This window comes from Pleurodeles waltl, chromosome 4_1 (genome assembly GCF_031143425.1).
Source record: "Pleurodeles waltl isolate 20211129_DDA chromosome 4_1, aPleWal1.hap1.20221129, whole genome shotgun sequence".
NCBI classification, from domain to species: Eukaryota; Metazoa; Chordata; class Amphibia; order Caudata; family Salamandridae; genus Pleurodeles; species Pleurodeles waltl.
Genome location: NC_090442.1, coordinates 229,615,274 through 229,633,681, shown reverse-complemented (window position 1 = coordinate 229,633,681; position 18,408 = coordinate 229,615,274). Strand labels below are relative to the sequence as shown.

General features: G+C 44.4%; 1 protein-coding gene across 2 annotated transcripts in view; it reads left to right on the top strand.

The window, feature by feature from the left end:
- Positions 1-4,782: 4,782 nt before the first annotated feature.
- The window catches only part of OVCH1 (ovochymase 1), a 1,177,845-nt gene continuing 1,164,219 nt past the window's right edge, over positions 4,783-18,408 (top strand). For both annotated transcript variants that reach the window (XM_069228188.1, XM_069228187.1), the window contains exon 1: positions 4,783-4,942. In XM_069228188.1, coding sequence (XP_069084289.1) covers positions 4,879-4,942 — 64 coding nt within the window. In that variant the 5' untranslated portion in view covers positions 4,783-4,878. The remainder of the gene's footprint in view (positions 4,943-18,408) is intronic.

Sequence of the window (18,408 nt, the reverse complement as noted above, 5' to 3'; positions counted from 1 at the left end):
GCTCCCCCTCTACTTCACAGAGTGGTTCCCACTCTTTCGCATTATCATTTCAGCTCTGCAACAATCTTCCCTGCTGACCTCTCTGACACCTACACCAGTGGTGCAAACAAATCTCTCTAAGCCACGTAAAATTAAGCTCTGTCTCATTAAGTTCACCCATCAGGAACCCACAAGCAAGGTCACAGCTTATTTTAGCCTACAGTCAACCTGTTGTCTGTTGTCTTGTTTTTGCCCACACTACATTAGGTATCATTTTCCTCTGTGGTCTTGTAGTTTCTGCATATGCAGCATTTCTATTTTGTATATGCTTGCCCATGTTTGGACTATGTCCCCTATTGGGGTTGCTCCGTGACAGCACTTTCAAACACATATAACTGCCCGACAAGAATGACTCACGGCAGAAGAAGCTTGTTTCGCAGGCATAACACTGAGATGTGCGTCTGCCTTCTGCCTTGGCCTGCCAATAAACATTGGTGCCTCAACAAACATTTCATCTGTTTTAGATCCTTGCCCGGTGTTTGTCAGTAGCCTTCAAGTTTGGCATGCGCTTTGACTGTCATCAATCAGGGTATAAGAAGGAGGCTGTGTTTCCTTGGAAAGCACTCAATATTTGGCTCTGTGCAGGGGTGGCAAGTGTACCATTAGGAGGAGATGATTGCCATGAGGAGAGGGGAGAGCACACCCTATAGTCCTTTAGTGGGGAGGTGAACCAAGAAGATCCCTGAGAATTCTAGGAAGTTCTTCTAGAGGGTCAGACTGGCTGGGTCTCTGTCACTTCTCAGCAGGAAACCTGTACAAGTCAAACCATGGTGGTGGAAAAACCTTTTTCCGCAAAACAGTATCTGCAAAGAGATATATGTAGGATAAGAAATGCCCATGGGAGGGTTGGGAGGAATATTCTAACTACTTTATGTTCAGAGTTTTCTCAGAGTGGAGGGGGATAGTGGCCAAGATGAAGGTATCTGTCTATCCCTGCATGCCCTTATATTTGGCAGTGAACTTCCGCAGACGAGAACTGTGCCAATGAGTAAAGGCATCTAGGTTGCCTCACCACAGGTATCTAGGGACACCAGCTCTAAGGTTAGGGTACTGGGACTAAAGGGGAAAGTAAGGTAGGGGATTTGGGTGGCAGATTCAGTGGCAGGATCAGTAGGCCAGGGGTTTACTGCTCTGATCAGAAAGGTCCCAAATGTGTGAATGTCACTCTTGAATGTCCTGTTATATATCTCTACCTAGAGCGACAAACATTTGCACTTGTCCCAGACTGTTATGACCAGTTCAATTTGGACTGGCTTAAAATAACTATTGACACTATTTTTTAGTGCAGGGCTTTTTGTTGACAACCTCATGCATTCTGGGAGTTGTTGTCATGGTTCATTTCAACTGCACCCAACTGGACTAACATAGCTGTAGGAGGCTGGCCCTCTATGTAGTGTGCAAAACTAGGCACTCTATGCAGGGGGTCCAGGCAGCCACACATCAGTTTACAGGGCTAACAACTAGGCCACCTAATGCTCTAATTTTTATGGTAGCTAAGTTGAGCAGTTAGGCTAATCTTGGAGAAGTGCAAAGCATTTGTTGTACACACAGTATCAATAAATGAGACCACACAATCAAAAGAATAACTCAAGACCAATTTACAAACATACTTCACATTTTTATAGAAATTTTAAGACCAAGATCATCAAAATCTGGTGAGTACTTTTTGAGTTATGAATTTTCAAAGTTTTAATAAAAATAGTCTTCTTGTGCGAAATTATGCACCATAGAAATCAATGGAGAAAATACTTTGAAAGTGCATATAAAATCAGGCAGTGTGTTTACCAAGGTTTCCTTTTGCAGGTACGTTCAGGTGGTCGGTGTGCACTAGGGAACAGCTGGAGAAGTTCAGGCAGCTCCTGGTTTCGACGGAACAGCTGCAGAAAGACGTTGGAGCTGGTGCCAGGCCACTGCTGGGGACCACTTGGAAAAGTGCTGCACAGGTGGACTTAACGGTAAGTCTGGTGGGTTCCCTTGGAGTCTCAAGGTCAAGTCTCACGGTTGAGTGTCATGCAGGACTCTTAGGGTGCAGCTGGTTCTTCTTCTTTTGTCTGTGAAATCGGATTTCTTGGTCTAGGGATGCCCACTAAATACTGTATTTACTGGGTGTTTTAGGGGGTACCTAGTAGTGACCAATTGGCCATCTACTTTAGGGTGGCTATATCCACTAAGTGACTACTTCTTGTGGGCAGAGGTCACTTACCTACACCTGATTGGCTATTTTAATCCCATGCTATATGGGGGGAAATGAAATGGAGAGGTCCCCTTGCATACAACACCTTAGAGGTGGTGCAAGCCGGGAATAACCACTCCCCTATCCTTTGTGTGGTTTCCTGCTATAGCTCCTGCCAAAAGTTGGTGTTCACAAGGGGGGAGACCATCTGCTGCTAGCAGCAGGCCTGGGGGTTGAGTTTCAAAGGCGGTAAGCCCTTTGAAGATCACCAGCAGGGCAGTGCACATTCCTGAGGGAGGGGGTGTTAGCACCTCCACCCAAGAAGGGCTTTGTTGTGAGTCCCAGGGAGCAGGATCTCTGACTTGAGGGGTTCAGACTCTTGTCTGGTGGTGGCAGGCTGGTTGTGACCGACCAGCAACAATGCCAGGGTACTTAGCTTTTTCAGGAGGCCCTGGGTACATTTTGTAATAAATTCAATACTGGTATCAGTTTGGATTTATCATTCTGAGTTCTTTGATACCAAACAACCCATGATTCAGAGTAGCCATCATGCAGCTGTGAAACTCATACTGACCAATGTCCAGCACATGTATTAAAATGGTTATCCTATTCACTATCTATGACCCAGGTTTGGCAAGCACACAGTAGGGGCATATTGCTCATGCATCTATGCCGACACATATACTATAGTGCACCCTGCCTTAGGGTTGAAAGGAATGCCAGAGGGATGACTTACCTATAGTGTATGCAGTGTGTAGTGGACAGGGCACACAGTCTGTGTGCCCTGTCGTGTTTGTCTTTTAGGATTGGGTTTAGAGGATTTAGAGGGTTTAGAGGATGGCACAATTTGTGCTGCTGCCCTCAGGGGCCTACCTTCAGTACCCCATGCCCTGGGTACCTAAGCACTATTTACCAGGGACTTATAGTGGCAGCTAAGGGTGCTGCCGACTGTGCCAATGCATCACAGTTTCAGGGAAAGAAATGTGGCCCCGGGAACCTGGTTAGCAGGGGCCCTGGGCACTAACAACTTTAAGACTACATCAAATACGAGGCAAAAGGTGGAGGTGGAGACAAAAGAGGCCTTTTCTCACAATAGCTGTAAGCATAAACACACATTTCTAAAAGAAAAGACCAGTATTGGAACATGGTGCCCCTGGTGACATGGAAGCATCTTGTGACCTGAAGCTGGGTGCAGTATAGTACCTCTTGAATTAGTTGACATCCGATGTAGTACATTCAAGGCGAGGGGGGCATGGATGATAGATGTATTGATTTTCCTGCCGTGGGTTAACAATTTAGACGCAACAGTAAAAGCCCTGCTGTAGGTTAACAGTTCAGAGCAGTGATGTATGTCCAGGTTTAATTATTGGGAGTCGAATATTGTTACCAGATGATCTAATATCACTGAGCTGTTCTTGCCCCGTTTTAATCATGCATTTAGATAATATGCGCATTCCGGAAGTTCTAGTTAAGATCCAGTTGAATATACGAAAATGGACTAACTCCGGTGGAAACAACGATTTCTGACATGAAAGCAGAGGACTCCTAGAGCTGTGTTGCGGTGACACAGACTCTATGATAACTCTAGAAGCATAAGGTCCAGTAACAAAGGGGAGGTAAGGGCATGTGCGCCCACACTTCAAGGCCGGGCTAGAATAAGTACTCAGGACTCAAGTTTTCCTCGTGTATGAGTACCTCAGCCAGGTTGAGACTTTTCATGAAGTTCTGGGACGTGCGGTCGTGGAGTTATATTTGTTAAACAGGAAAACAAATTCCAGCATACAAAGAAGAAAACTGGAATGGGTGAGCTAGTCAAGCAACAAAATGTGTAACATGTCCTAGGGCTAAATGCGCTCTGTATACAACTATAAAAAAAAACACTGCACGGATTAGTAGATCTGAGCGGTTACAGAAACAGCTGGCTTAATATTATCCATAATTACCATGTATGCTGTTCTGACAACTACATTATATCCTGATTACGCACCCACCTGAAATCTGAGTACACCTGCCAGCTTTGAAACATAGACCCGCAGTCGGCACCTTGCAGCCTCAGCATCATCTGATATGGGATTCTCGCTGCCTTCTGACCTTCAAAGGAGACGGCCGAATAACAGCAGACCCCAATAAAAATATGTTGCTGTCGAGGTTATGCACACAATGGTATATGCATGTTTATTTCATTCTTCAGACAGAGTAAAATACTGACGAAATGCAATATTTGCATTATACAGCTTGCAAGATGTCAATACAAGACGAACATGCGATATAGATAGTATTTGCCATTACAAAAATGCATTTCCCTTTAGTTTGCTCTCAGGTCGATGAACTGGGAAGCGGTGTATGAAAATCCGAGGGGTTATGTGAACGCCAAGCTCTGACACCTGAAGATAACAATGTGAAGAACCTGGATCACGACCTACCTTGGAACGGCTGCACTTCCGGTGACCTCCTAGTGACGTCAAGCCGTCCGCATGCGTGTTCCTGGCCCAGCTGATGCTCGTCAGCTATCCACCCAAGTCATTATTAAAACACCTGAGACGAGCAAAGTGGCGTTCTTTCTGGTTAAAGTAAGAAAGGTGTTTTGCTGAAAAGTAGGAGTCTGTGCGTTGTCCCCTTAAACTTTCCTGGGTTTCTTCTATGGAACAAGGTTTTTATGTCTAAATATGAAGGCAACAACTAGCCAATTGTTGCTGTCTTTCCTGCTGCTCCTTTCGAATTTACAACAGGGTAGGTTCTCCAACGTTTGATAAACAAATATGAAGTACTGTTTGCCTGAAGCACAGGATTTATTCGAAGTGGGACTTTGCTCGTAATGTGGTTACGTGATTATGAAAGTAGCAGAATTGTTTTTCTTTTGCGAGTTGTGTTCCTTCACTGAATTGTCGGTCTCTTATTATTTGTTTGTTTCAAATGTTTAAATTAAATTTTCTCGCTGCCTCAATTCCATTCGCGTAAGGGGAAGGTGGCCACATAAACAAAGTTACCAGACGACTCTGTGGTACGAAGAGTGCTACGCTTCACCTTCTTTCTTTCCCATAGAAATCATTTTTTAAGGCGCTGGTTCAGTTGACGTGACCGAGACTGCAAACAACCCTAAAAAGCGTAAAAATATTAAACAAAAACCGAGGACGGAAGCTTTGCAGCTAGGAGTCATCGTGTAACTTTACTCGTTCTTGATTGATAGTTCTGTGTATGTATATGTAACACCTTCAGCTATTTTTGTTTTTCCCAACAGCCAAATGTATTCTGGAAGTTGTAGTTCAATTTTTAAGTGAGGGTGAAATGTTAATTATGCGTGCGATTTTTGCGGACTCTTGCCTGGCTCTCATGTGAATATTTTTTGCAGGATATGCTATTACGTTAACAATTCATGTGAGATACATGTCAATAACGTTTCACTGTATTTGTGTGACTTCACAAAATTTCCATGAAATGGTTTCCCAGCTTGACCACAAATTAGTCGATTTCACATACCCATATGTTTGATATTGTGAACACGGTTAGTAACCTCGCAGCATTTAAAGTGCCGGTGGCCAGGCTCTACTGAAGGAATTGAACATGGCACGAAGCCTCTTGTACCATGGTTCATTCCGGATATCCATGGCTCTACCCTATCTGGTTGTGAGTAATGATGGATCTTTCTTCTTCATCTGTCATTGCAGTTCTGGATTTCTGGATTAGGAGGGTTTTAATACCTCAAACTATAGTATTATGTGCTTAGCTTTATTTTTCAACCATAATAAGAAATTGTTAATACTACTTGTCTAAAAGCAGCAATTGCCACCCCAGAGAATCTAAGCAGTTAAAACAACTCTAGAAAACCAGAAGAACAAAAACGAATAATGGAGTTCACCGAGTTAGTCATTCAGTTGCTTATACACCACCAATGAGCATGGAACCAACACTGGGGATACAACTTGCCCACAAAGTCAAATAAAACATAGGTTCGGTGAGTTACTGTATACCTAAGTGAAATAAGGAATACAGGGAGCCAAAGGGCTGGTAGTGATGCTAGCTATCTGACCACTTGCTTAACAAATGTCAGCAACTTTGGTCTGGGTATTGATACAACGTATACGATTTACTCTTGTAGAAAGAATTTGGGGTGTTTAAATAAGAAACATAAGTAAATATACCTCTACTGTACTACATCATGCTAATGTGCAGATATGATAAAATCATGAAAATGTCGACCTACAATTTCTTAAAAGAACCACCAAATGTTTTCTTACTTTGGAAAACCAGTCTAAATGTGCGTGGGTAAACTGTGTATTCACCTTTGTAAGGGTACCATATGCCTGTGTCACAACCTTTCTAGTCATGGGCTTTGTTTTAACAAGTTATACGTTCTGGAAGTTGTAGTCTTGGTTTGCTTCAGCTGACACAATTTTGCTTTAAAGAGGGCAGCAAGGGACTGAGGAAAAGGACCCTGGTAACTTTGAGAACTTAAGATACATTAGAGTTACTAACAAGTGATAGTGCGACCCAACAACAGTGTTTACTTTCTGCATAGGACTTAATTTTCATCCTAAAACGACCCAAGCAAGATAGAACGAAGGCAGCACAGATAGGCGGATTAACCAACATCCATGCCCTGCTGTACTATTTCATGCTCCTAAAATGTCTGTTCAGTGAGTAAGAAACCATAATCATTGAATACTGTAGTAGAGTGTTCCACACCATACAACTGACTCTTTAAAAATGGAGTTTGGCCATGTTATCAGTAGAATGTTAATTTCGGGTATTGTATGTATAAAGTAACTAGCATTGGTCAAACCAATGTCTGGCTTTAATAGACCAAAACAGGCAAGGCCCCTGTGCACCCTGCTGCATGACTTCTCAGGCTTGTGGAGTAAGAGGGCACATACGTGGGCAGAAAAAATGGCTGCGCAGAGACGAAGCATAAGTCTGTGCATGTCTGTATTGATATACATAGGAACATTGCATCCAAAACTTTGCCTATGTCAGTGTTTTGTCTGTTTTTATCAGTGAAGTGCCCTAGATACAAAGGGTATATCCAGGCATGGGCCAGTGTTCACTGTGTCATAGGATTCATGTTCCCCCCTCAATGATGGGGCCCAGAAGACTGAAAATGGTCTGGGGTTACTTGTGTTCCCATTTGGATACTCCGAGGAGGCTTAGTAGTTTGGGCTTCGCTGTTTCTTAGGACAGAACCAAGATTGATTTTACTTAAGATTGGTCCCTGTCTGTAGTGACAAAGTGTGAAAAAATGGACTAGGATGCCACCTAGCAGTATCTGTGACTAATTTACCGTTTAACTTATCACTTTTGCTTATCTCAGTAGTACAACTGTTTGCTGCTGTTAGCCCTACTTTGGTGGCACTTGGTGTGGCCTCTGTTGTGACACAGCTATGTGTGTTGCAGCTATCGTTTTGGTAATTTCTGTTGCTCCTGGCAGTGTTGTTCATGTCTCTGTGGCTGCTGTGGAACCTACCGCCTCTACAGCTGTGGCTGGTGCTCTGGTCCTGGCTATGTTTACTACTTTTGTAGTAGCTGTTGTTGATATTGTCACAGTGGCTGTGATCCTTCCTGTGATAGATGCCATTGTTGCATCTCTGGTTGATGTTGTGGTCAATTTTCTGGTCCCTGCCATGCTGTCATTACAGCTGTAGTCCTTGCCGTGGTTGCTGCTGTTGACGTGGCTGTCGCTGCTGTCACAACAGTGATGCATTGGAGTTGTACCTGTTTATGTTCTGGTGATCGTTGTACTTCTTGCTGTAGTTCCCGGTGTGGTTGCTGTTGTGTACTGTTACCTCCTCTATGGTATGAACTGTGCTTTTTGATGTTGTAGCTTTGGTTTCTGATGTGGTCTGTCTTGATGAAAGCTGTGCCATAACTGTGTCCCTGCCACAGTTATAGATGTGGGGAAGTTCTGTCAAAGCTGTAGTACATACTGTGCTTGAAGCTGCTGTTCCTGTGGTCACAGCTGTGACTCCATGTTGCTCGTGTGTGTGTGAGATTGTTGCTGCATTCCCTGCTTTTGGAATGTGGCCGCTGCTCTGGTCACTGCAGCGGTATCAACTTTAGTTACTGCTTTGGACTGTGGTTATTTGAGCGGTCCCATTTGTGCTTGCAGTTATTGTTGACTATGTGCTGGGTGGCATCTGGGGCTGTTGCCCCTGTTACTTTAATAAACACCTGCCTCATCAGTGAGCACTGGACCCCCATCTGATCATAAACATTGTTTCTAGGGTGTCTTACTAAGAAAGCAAAATGAGTTGAATATTTGAAATATTCCAAGGGTCTGGTAATTATACAAGGTCCCATCCAGACCATTTTATTTTTTGCACACTGATGTGGTAGCAGTTACTGTTCTTTTCATGGTTGCTGCCGTTGCAGCAAGGTTTGATACAGTTGGGGGCATGATAGTAATGTATAATGCTAAATTGTACAGTTTGCAGCTAGCTATGGCCTGCAAGCGTGGGGACCCCTTCTAGGGCTGGAAGTAGTGCATTGTCCATAACCTAGCTGCAATCCCTGCCAGCGCCTGCACACAACTGAGCAGCTTACTTTCTCCCTTCACTCAAAGCAGTACTTTCAGCACATAACATATATACTTAATACAGAATGGAGGATGCTACCGATATCTAGCTAAGTCTGGAAGAGTCCCATTCAAGTCTTGCGTCCACACTGAGCAGCGGTGCTATGATTTAGCATGCCACCCAGTAAGGGTGAGGGTTTTACTTCATTTTTTTTAAAGAAATATCCCAATGTTGAACACCAGTATAGATTAGACCCGATTTGTCAACAGGTCTTGATTTATTTTTGTGTTTATAAATGTTTAACGTGTTAGCCTTTTTTTCCTTCCCCTACATAAGATAACTTTCTTCTGCTCAGTCCATTGGTGATTTTTCTAGGTTGCTTGATGTAACATGCAGCAACAGCAAGCTACATGTGAAGCTATGCTGGTAGAGCTCCCGACCTGAACACTTACTCTGAAGGTTTCCTATGAGTGAACAAAGAGCAATAACTCCACAGTAGAAACAAGTGTTAACAATGCTAATAGCACTGACTTGTAAATGAAAGTGCCTTTTCAGTCAGTGACGGGCACAGTCACACACATGCTTAAATATGCACGCTTCCTTGCATTCATCTTCCTACATATTAATACTTGCCTCAACCCCCTTGCACAACCACAATATAAACTGTGCAAGACAATGTAGAAGAATAAAGTAGTTAAAGGGAAACATGCTGCTGCCTAAGCACAGCAAACGCATACAAAAGTAATTAAAATGTTGTAGTGAGTGGCCATCTTGCTATGGACTGGTACCTTGGGTCCTTGTTTTAAAGTTACTGCATGGCTGGCGGTTTTATTCTATTGACAATACCATTCTGTTAGACCTTACATCATCGGTGTTGTATTCTCTCAAACTTTTTCCCTTCACTTCTCCTGTTTTGCTGACTTGTTGTTTATTTCTTTTGTTGTGGTGTGTGTGGGTTTTTTTTTTTTTTTTTTTTTTTAATTGGCTTCTGCTAACCAGTGCTAACGTGCTTGTCCTCACCCCTTCCACCTCCCAAAAAAAGTAAACTGAGCCAACACCTATCTGGTAAATTTAATTTGCTTGTGAGTACTTGTTATTCCAGGTCCTGTAAATTAAATGCTACTACAAGGCCTGTAGCACTTAGAGTGCCACCCACTACATACCACTGCAGCCTGTGCCACAGTTTTAAATCTGTCGTTTTGACCTGGTAAACAAAACCTTTTGCTAGGCCTTAACCTTCCTTTTTAATACATTGGTCATCCTTAAGGTAGGCCCTATTAAGTGTATAGGGCAGGGTGCGTTGTATTAGGGTAGGCCATGTGTACTTCAATTTTACGTGTCCTGGCAGTGAAAAACTCCTAAAGTTGTTTTTCACTGTTATAAGGCCCATCTTTCCCATTGAGAGACTAGGTTATCTTATTACATTTAATAAGTGTTAACTTAGGATTGGGAGCAGACAGAGACATGCTGTGTACATATTCTTTATAGTAACTTAAAATCCTCTTTAATGGTAAAGTTTAATATGTGGTCACAATTCTAACAAGGCCACTTTTTGAAAGCTGACTTTTTTTTCCAGCCATTTGTGCTTTCTGCCAATCTCCTAGACACATGATTGTGAATGACTCTGCTGTTGAGGTCTGCGTATTCTTTCCAGGCAGTGACACACTGAGGTCTTAGGTGTGAACAGGATGAGACATCCTAGCTGGATGGCTTGGGAGGAGCTGTACCCAACCCCAATCTCCCTTCAAAGGACTTTCCCTCCTGTATGCGCAAGGGAACCTGACACCAGGTCTGTCCTGCCTTTTGTGACCCTAAGGCAGTTTTGAGCCTTGCCAGAGGAAGAACTTTCCAGAAATAAATGTTTGGGTAGGGCAGAGAATTCCCCCACCATAAACACTTTCGTTCTTTTTCTCAATCGTCTCCTCTAAGTTACAGAAGGACTGCTTTGGGGTTTCAGAAGGAATATTAGACCTGCTTGCCTTCATCCTAGGCTACTGAAAGTGGCTCCAAGGGTTGGTTAGTTGCCCTCCTGTGTGCTACATGGACTCAAACTTCAGAGGCCTCCTTCTCAACTATTGAGCTGACATGCATCACTGGAACTGCCTGAGCCCTGCTGCTTTCCTCTGCCTGGACTGAGTCCCCCAAAGTTGCCTCCCTATGCCCTGACCATTGCCTGGCATCAGAGTGTGGACCTCTTTTTACCTAAAATGTGGGATCATCAAACCTGATGCAGCTCAACACAGGATCTCACATCGCGTCTCCTGATCTGCGGCCTCATCGGACCTGATGCAGCACGATGCAATGCAGGACCTCACATTGCATCCCTCTCAGCTCTTAATTAGAATGGATGTAGCGTGATACAACTCTATGCAGGGTTTTGCATTGCAACACTGCACAGCTCCTGATCGGAGCAGATGCTGAGGGATGCAAAGCTTCACATTTAGGGCAGAAGATGGCACTTAGTGGGATTAACTTAGTCTCTGTATGTGGCCTGTGCTCCATCGTGGCCAGCCTGAACCTGTAACTTTTCCCTAGTCCGGTGTAACAAGGTAACCAAAGATGGCTCTTTGTGCTTTTGGTGCAATTTCTACTCAAAATTTTGTAATTGAATATCCCTGGTTTTACTGACTGGATTTTTGTTGTTCTGGCGTTTTAGGTATTGAAATGTACTTGATTCTAAATTAGTTTGGGATACTGCTTAAACACTTTACACATTGCCGCTAAGCCTGACAGCTTTTGTGTGCAAGGGCTGTTTTAGAGGTAGTGACCGCATGGAATGAGGCATACTGCTGATTAAATGAACAGCATGCAAGCAGCCTGTTAGCACTCTTGGGGGATGTAGTATGCTCTAAAGAGCCAATGAATAAAAAGAAATGAATTATAAAAGGGGAAAAAATGAGACTGGCCCACTAGTCCTGGCGCTAGAGCACACTTGTTTTCAGGTGGACGTGCATGTTATCAGACCAATGCTGTCACTCACAGAGCAATACAGTGGCTGAAGCAGGCTGACAAATTGCTTCAAGCTGTAGACTGTCATGAATACAAGCAAAGTGTAAATGGCACTCATACAAACCAATGGCAGAAGAGGCCTAACCCAAAGCTACTATGTACTATGGAACGCTGACAGTCCACTGAGGCTGTCAAATTTTCCACCAAGAATTACGGGGCAAATCCTTTTCTATTAGGATTTGTCAATGAAGCATAATAACACCACCATCCTTGCCTGCTGAGGTAATTTTGAGATCCTGTGTAAGAACGTACCTGTCTACTGGCTTTAGCACAGTGTAACAATCCTCTCTTAAAAAATCTAATGCGGTTAAGTTTTCACAGTGTATAAAATCAGGCTTAATGGCTCTTTCACTTTTCATAATAAGTAGGTCACACATAAGGAATGTGACAGTATGCATTCAGTTACAGAATTACAAATCCCTACAAAAGTATAGTTTGCAAAAATATGCAACCCTTCGCAAAAGGGCAAAGAAGGATTTGCAGTGAAACTTTTCTGCTCCCACCCCCCCCCCCCCCCCAAGTTTTTCAGAGGGGGTGGCACCAAAACCTTGCCAATTATAGTAATTTGTAAAATGTCATATAACCAAACTGCTTGTTACAGCTTCTAACACAGTGTTAATGTTCCACTTTTTAGATGCTTATTGGCTTTAACACGTGCTTTTCACAATTAAAAAAAAAAAAAAAAAAACAGGTTTACTGAGTTTGTCACAGCTTTTCATAATAAACTGGTAAGACCTATGGCATTGAATAGAAATTTTCCTAGTGAACCAACAGGGCACTTTACCTTCATTGGCTTGCCACCATAAACAATTCATGCATTCAGTAGTCCGCATAAGCCTTCTCAAATGGCAACCATCCAGCATACAGTCAACCAGGTTTACTGAGTTTGTCACAGCTTTTCATGATAAACGGATGAGACCTATTGCATTGAATAGAAATTTTTCTAGTGAACCAACAGGTCATCTTACCTTCATTGGCTTGCCACCATAACCAATTCATGTATTCAGCGTAAGCCTTCTCAAATGGCAACCATCCAGCTTACAGCCAATCTCCTCAAACATCTAACAAGGATTATCTGTATGCAACTCTTCATTTCCACATGGAGTGTCAGAGGTAGTAATCAACACCCAAACGGTTACAACAGTAATCTGTGACTCTCCAAGTAACAAAACATATATCTGTAGATTTTAATACATTGAAATACAAATCCACCCAAAAATGCTTGGCTTCAACATTTGCGTTTCACAATACATATTATGGCTCCTGTCTTTATTGTACTTTTCAAGATAAACCAATTACACATATAGGCCCTCATTCTGACCTTGGCGGTCTTTTCGCGAGACCGCCGAGTTACCGCCGCGGTGAAGACCGCCGACCGCGTCGGTATGCCGCTGTGCGCATTCCGACCGCTGGGAGCGTTCCGCCGGGAAACCGCCAGCAGCCACACTGGCGGCCGGCGGAAAAGTGGAGACTGGTGAACCTCCACCGCCACGCCAGCAGAACACCGCCCACAGAATTACGACCCACATATCTGTGTGGCGGTCTTCTGTTGGCGGTGTTCTGTTGGCGGTCACCTCCCCATGGCTCCCGTCCCCTCCCGGAGGACCAACGCACAAGGTAAGTTGACTGTCCGTGAGGGGAGGGGGAGGGGGGGTGTTGTGTGATGTGGGCGTGCACGGGGGTGTGCGTGTGAGTGTGTAGAGGGGGTGTGTGAGTGCGTGTATGCGGGCGGGGGGTGCTGCTGTGTCTATGGGTAATGTGTGCTGTTCAGCAGGTGCGCATGTCTGCATGTGTGTGTGGGTATGTGTCCCCGTTGTGTATGTGTGTGTAGGGGGTGTGTATATGTGCATGTTGGGGGTGTGTGCATGTCGGGGTGCATGTATGTGCATGTCGGGGTGGGGAGGGGGTTCGTACCACCTCTGGGGGGGTGGCAGGGGGGTGGAGGGTGTGGGGGGAGGACTCGGTGGGTAGTGGGGGGGTGGGGGAGACCCCTATCAGTGCCAGGGAAGGAATTCCCTGGCCCCGATAGTGCTTACCGCCATGGTTCGCATGGCGGTTCCCGACCGCCAGAAACCGCGGCGGTAGGCAGGGTCATGATACCGTTGGCGGTCTTGGGACGACCGCCGGGCCGGAGTGTGCAAACTCCAGCCCGGCGGTCATGACCGCCGTGGCGGGCGGAGTGGGGAAGCGGCGGTCAATCGCGGCGGTGACCGCCGCGGTCAGAATGCCATTTTTCTGACCGCCGGTCTGTTCGCGGTCCGACCGCCGCCTCTCCGCCGACCGCCAAGGTCAGAATGAGGGCCATAGTCTTGATCATTGGCTTGACACTATAGTCAACAAAGCACTTGCTAAAAAAAAAAAGTCCCACAAAGCAAAAAGTGCAATACAAGAACTATTTTTCCGTGGAAGCACTTAACTGCTACCTAAACTACTGTAATAAAGAAACCAATATGTGAGCAGAGCCTATGACCCTCTCTCATGAACTTCTGAAAGTTATTTTTCTGTTAATTAGGTATTGTCTAGAGACAGTTGCACTGTCAAGCAAGAGCTAAAAACAAAAATCATGGGCGCCTAATACGCAGTAGCCTACTAATAATTTGTACTTGGGAGCAGTAGTGCCTCTCCATTGATGACTGTGCAGAATACCTGCAGTGGCATGCCTGATAAGCTATAGCTCCAGCCCAGTGAGTAGGTGAGCAAGAAAAGTAGGGTGAACATTCTAGTGTAGTCTCAAGTTGACTGTGATTCTTGCAATAGAGCTATAGATATTTGGATAATGTTGTATAACATGACAGTAGTGCTATACAAATCTATGCAGCATAGATTGTGTTTTTGTGCTGGGCAAACCACGGCAATGTGTGTGCTTGCATTGCAGTGGTGCTTCAATATCCCACAGAATGTGGATCCAGGCAAGCTGCACTTAGTACTGCAAGATAATGTAATTTTACTTAACAATGGTCCTTATTAGACCTAGCATCCTTGGCGTGGTTTCCACTTAACTTTTTGCCCTCTGATCTCCTGTTTTTCTGACTCATTTTTGCTGGCCTTAAGGATTCTGTGGAGACCAGTGCTAAAGTGCAGGTGCTGTGTAGTTTAAAACAAGGTAACACTGGCTCATTCACAATTGGCATATTTAGTTTAATTCCAAGCCCCTTGTAAAGTTCAGTATGTGTGCCCAGGGTGTGTAAATTAAATGCTACTAGTGGGCCTACAGCCCTGATTGTGCCACCCACTAAATTATCCTTCCAAACATGTCTCGGGCCTGCCACTGCAGAGCCTGTGGGTGCAGTTTTAAACTGCCATTTCGACCTGGCAAGTGTACACACTTGCCGGGCTCACACATTCATTTTTATTACATATGTCACCCTTAAGGTACGCCCTGGTTAGCCCCAAGGGCAGGACGCAGTATACTTAAAAGTTGGACGTGTACTTAGTTTATCTTACATTCTTTTTCCACTTTTGCAATGCCTATCCCTCCCATAGGTTAACATGTGAAAAACACTCAGCTGCATCTGCAATAATCTGCATACTGATGGTGCTTCCTGGGCTGAGCGAAGGGGAGTGATTTGCACTTGCCCTTCAAAAGGTGGTGTCCTGGCTCCACACAAAGGATTGATTACCCCCTACAGGTAGCCTGGCAAACATGAATAGAATGAAAAGGACCCTTGTGCACTTTAGAGCACTTCTTTGGCGTGTTTCCCACATCAAAGGCTTTTTTGGGTATAAGTACTGGACCCTAAACCCCAACAAGTCACTACTTTGGTGTCCTGCAGAGACTATGCAACTAAGAGGAGCTACACTGCCAGGAAGGACTGCTACTTAGCACTGTTCTCTGCTGTGTTGGCCTACTACCTCTACAGTGAAGGAGGACTGAGTCTGCTATCTACTTCCTCGTGATATAAAGAACTCCCAGGGCTTGCTGGCTGCCCCCCTGGGACTGAAAAAGACTACATTCACCTATAGACTGTTTGGTGGCCTGCAAAACTTCACAACATAGCTTTTGCGCTGAAGCACCGATTGGAATCGACAACTTTTGCACCCAAGTATGCAGCGGCACCAAGAGAAAGCAGGGAAAGTGACCGTTACGTTGCCTAGTGATTCTGTGCTTGCTGACACTTCATCAGCCCTCATCATGTGATACTGTCTCGGGTGGCCTCTCTAGGCATCACTGAAGATTCTGCCCATACCCCTACACCTGGACCAGCCTGAGGGGAGGACTGTGACATTCAAAAACTGTTAGGTGCCACTGCAGATGCTGTCCCTTTCTCCCCCCCGCCTCCAGTCTTGTGGAGCCTCTGGTGTTCAGAGCACATGCAGACCCCTCCACGGCCCAGAATCGGGTAAAACATATTGCAGGACCTAAGGTATCATTTGGGTCCACTCACTGTACCTCTCTGTCCCCTGTGTGCTCCACTCCCTCCCCATTATAGTCGTCATTGCCATGCCGGCTAGCTACAACACATGCTAGTGCTGCTACTGGGTGGCTGCTGTTAAAGGGGAGGCCTGCTCCCCACGTATTGGGGTTCAGAGTGTGCCAATCCTCTCTTGACCATGCGCTAGCACTGATACCACAGGATGCCCTGTTTTCCTGCAAAACAACTCATTATGGACAGCGTGGAACTAAATCAAGAAACCTTCTGCTTTACATGTAAACCTGCGCGAACACTGCTAGCTTTGGGTGTAATTGCACTAGTCACATGCATACCTCCTTCGAGAGAGACTGAACACCTATTATCCTTGCCATAATTAAGGTGTACTTACTGTTTTTGTTGTTTTGGTTATAACTAAGTAATATAAAGATTACCTATTTTTCTAATCTGGTGTAGTCATTTTCTGGCATTTTCACTGTTGCTGTAACACTTGTATTGCACAAATACTTTACACATTGCCTCTCTGATAAGCCTGCATTCTCTGTGCCAAGCTACCAGAGGGAGAGCACAGGTTCTTGTGTGGATCTGACTTAGCCTCACTAGTGGCGGGTTCTGCCTGACTAAGGTGTATGCCTTAGCCAACTAGAAACCCCATTTACAGCGAATGCCTTTACCACGCATGCTTTTACAACTAAAAACTAAGTATATATCGGGTAGGTGAAACCCCTATTATGAATTCCCTTTTTGACCCTATGCCTCAAATGCACCTACCCTAAACAATTTGCTTAGTCCTAAATACCCCTACCCACCTTAAACCCTTAATACCCTTACCACCCAAACACCTTTATCCACCATAAACTCTAAAAATACATTTAATAAAAAATCTTTACCACCAAATAGCATTACCCACCTTAAACTGTAAAAAAAAAAAAAAAAAAACTTGCCACCCAATACCATCACCCACCCCTAAACCCTTAAAAATCCCCTTACAGCCCAATACCCTCACCCACCTCTAAACTTAAAAAATACCTTTACCCTCCTCTAAACCTTAAATACTCTTAGCACCCAAATACCCTTACCCACCCTAAAACATCCTTAACACCAATGCCCTCACCCATCCCTAAACCATACAAAATACCCTTGCCACTCCATACCTTTACCCACCCTAAAAACTAAAAATATCCTTACGCAACCCTAAAATGACCCTTATTACCAAATATCCCAACCCACCCCTAAACTCTAACACATACATATACTTTACATTTCACTGTAAAGGCATTGCGTGGTAAAGGCCATGTTGTAAAGAATGCTTCCCCTCCATTACTGGGTTTCTAGCATCCGTGTTTTACAACATGACCAATGTACAGGCTACCTTGTCAACATTTTCCATGATATGCTCTAGCACTGGGGATTCTGGCATCTTGCCTCTGATCTAGAGGACACTTATATGTGATTTCCATAGCCTGTAAAATGAGTATCTGCTATGTTACCCAGAAGTGCAAGACCAGATAAGGTCACTGGAACTGAGCTCTCTTGTTGCAAAGAGCAGCAATGGAGATTTTGAAACCGCTTCCCCTCTTTTACACCCATTTCTACCGCTAGCAGAGGTACATATTGAGCATCTATTACTGGCAAAATGTTGATGTACTAGCTGACAGTGATGGTCAATGTATCCTGGCCACAGAATTTCAAAAGCTGTGCTATTCTGGACTTTAGATTTTGCCTTCATCTGCTTCATCTTCCATGGCATTTACATGCTCTTTGTTCAGTTCTCTTGCGTCCAGTTGACCCTTACTGGTTTGGAGAAGCAATGATTCAGTGTTGGTGGACCTACTTCCTGCATCCACATGCGAGTCGAGCATGCTCCCTAGACTGAATTTTGCAGGGCAGCAGCAGATTTTTTTTTTTTTTTTTTTTTTTTTTTTTTTGCAGTGCTGGTTCTAGTTCCTTTCTGGGCCAGTTATCACATGTAACTTTGCTGAAATGTAGCATCTGACGGTAATTTAGAAGAATAATCACTTACATTTTTTTTGTTCATGGGTTAGGTCGGGAACTTTGCTACTAGACCAAATCTCTGCCAAGAGCATAAGTTGTTGCTGTAGTACACAGCCTTTCATGCCAAAGTGAGACAAGTAATGTTTGATTTGTGCAAGGGCTATGTGTGGGGTGTCTATTTTAGCAGCAAAATCTTGAAAATATAGCACAAAAACCTAGGGTTGTAGATGGGGTGGGAAGGGCTGTGCCAGCCTGTATTTTTATCTGGCCACCAAAACAAATTCACCTCGGGTTGAGAAACGTTTACTTGGATCCT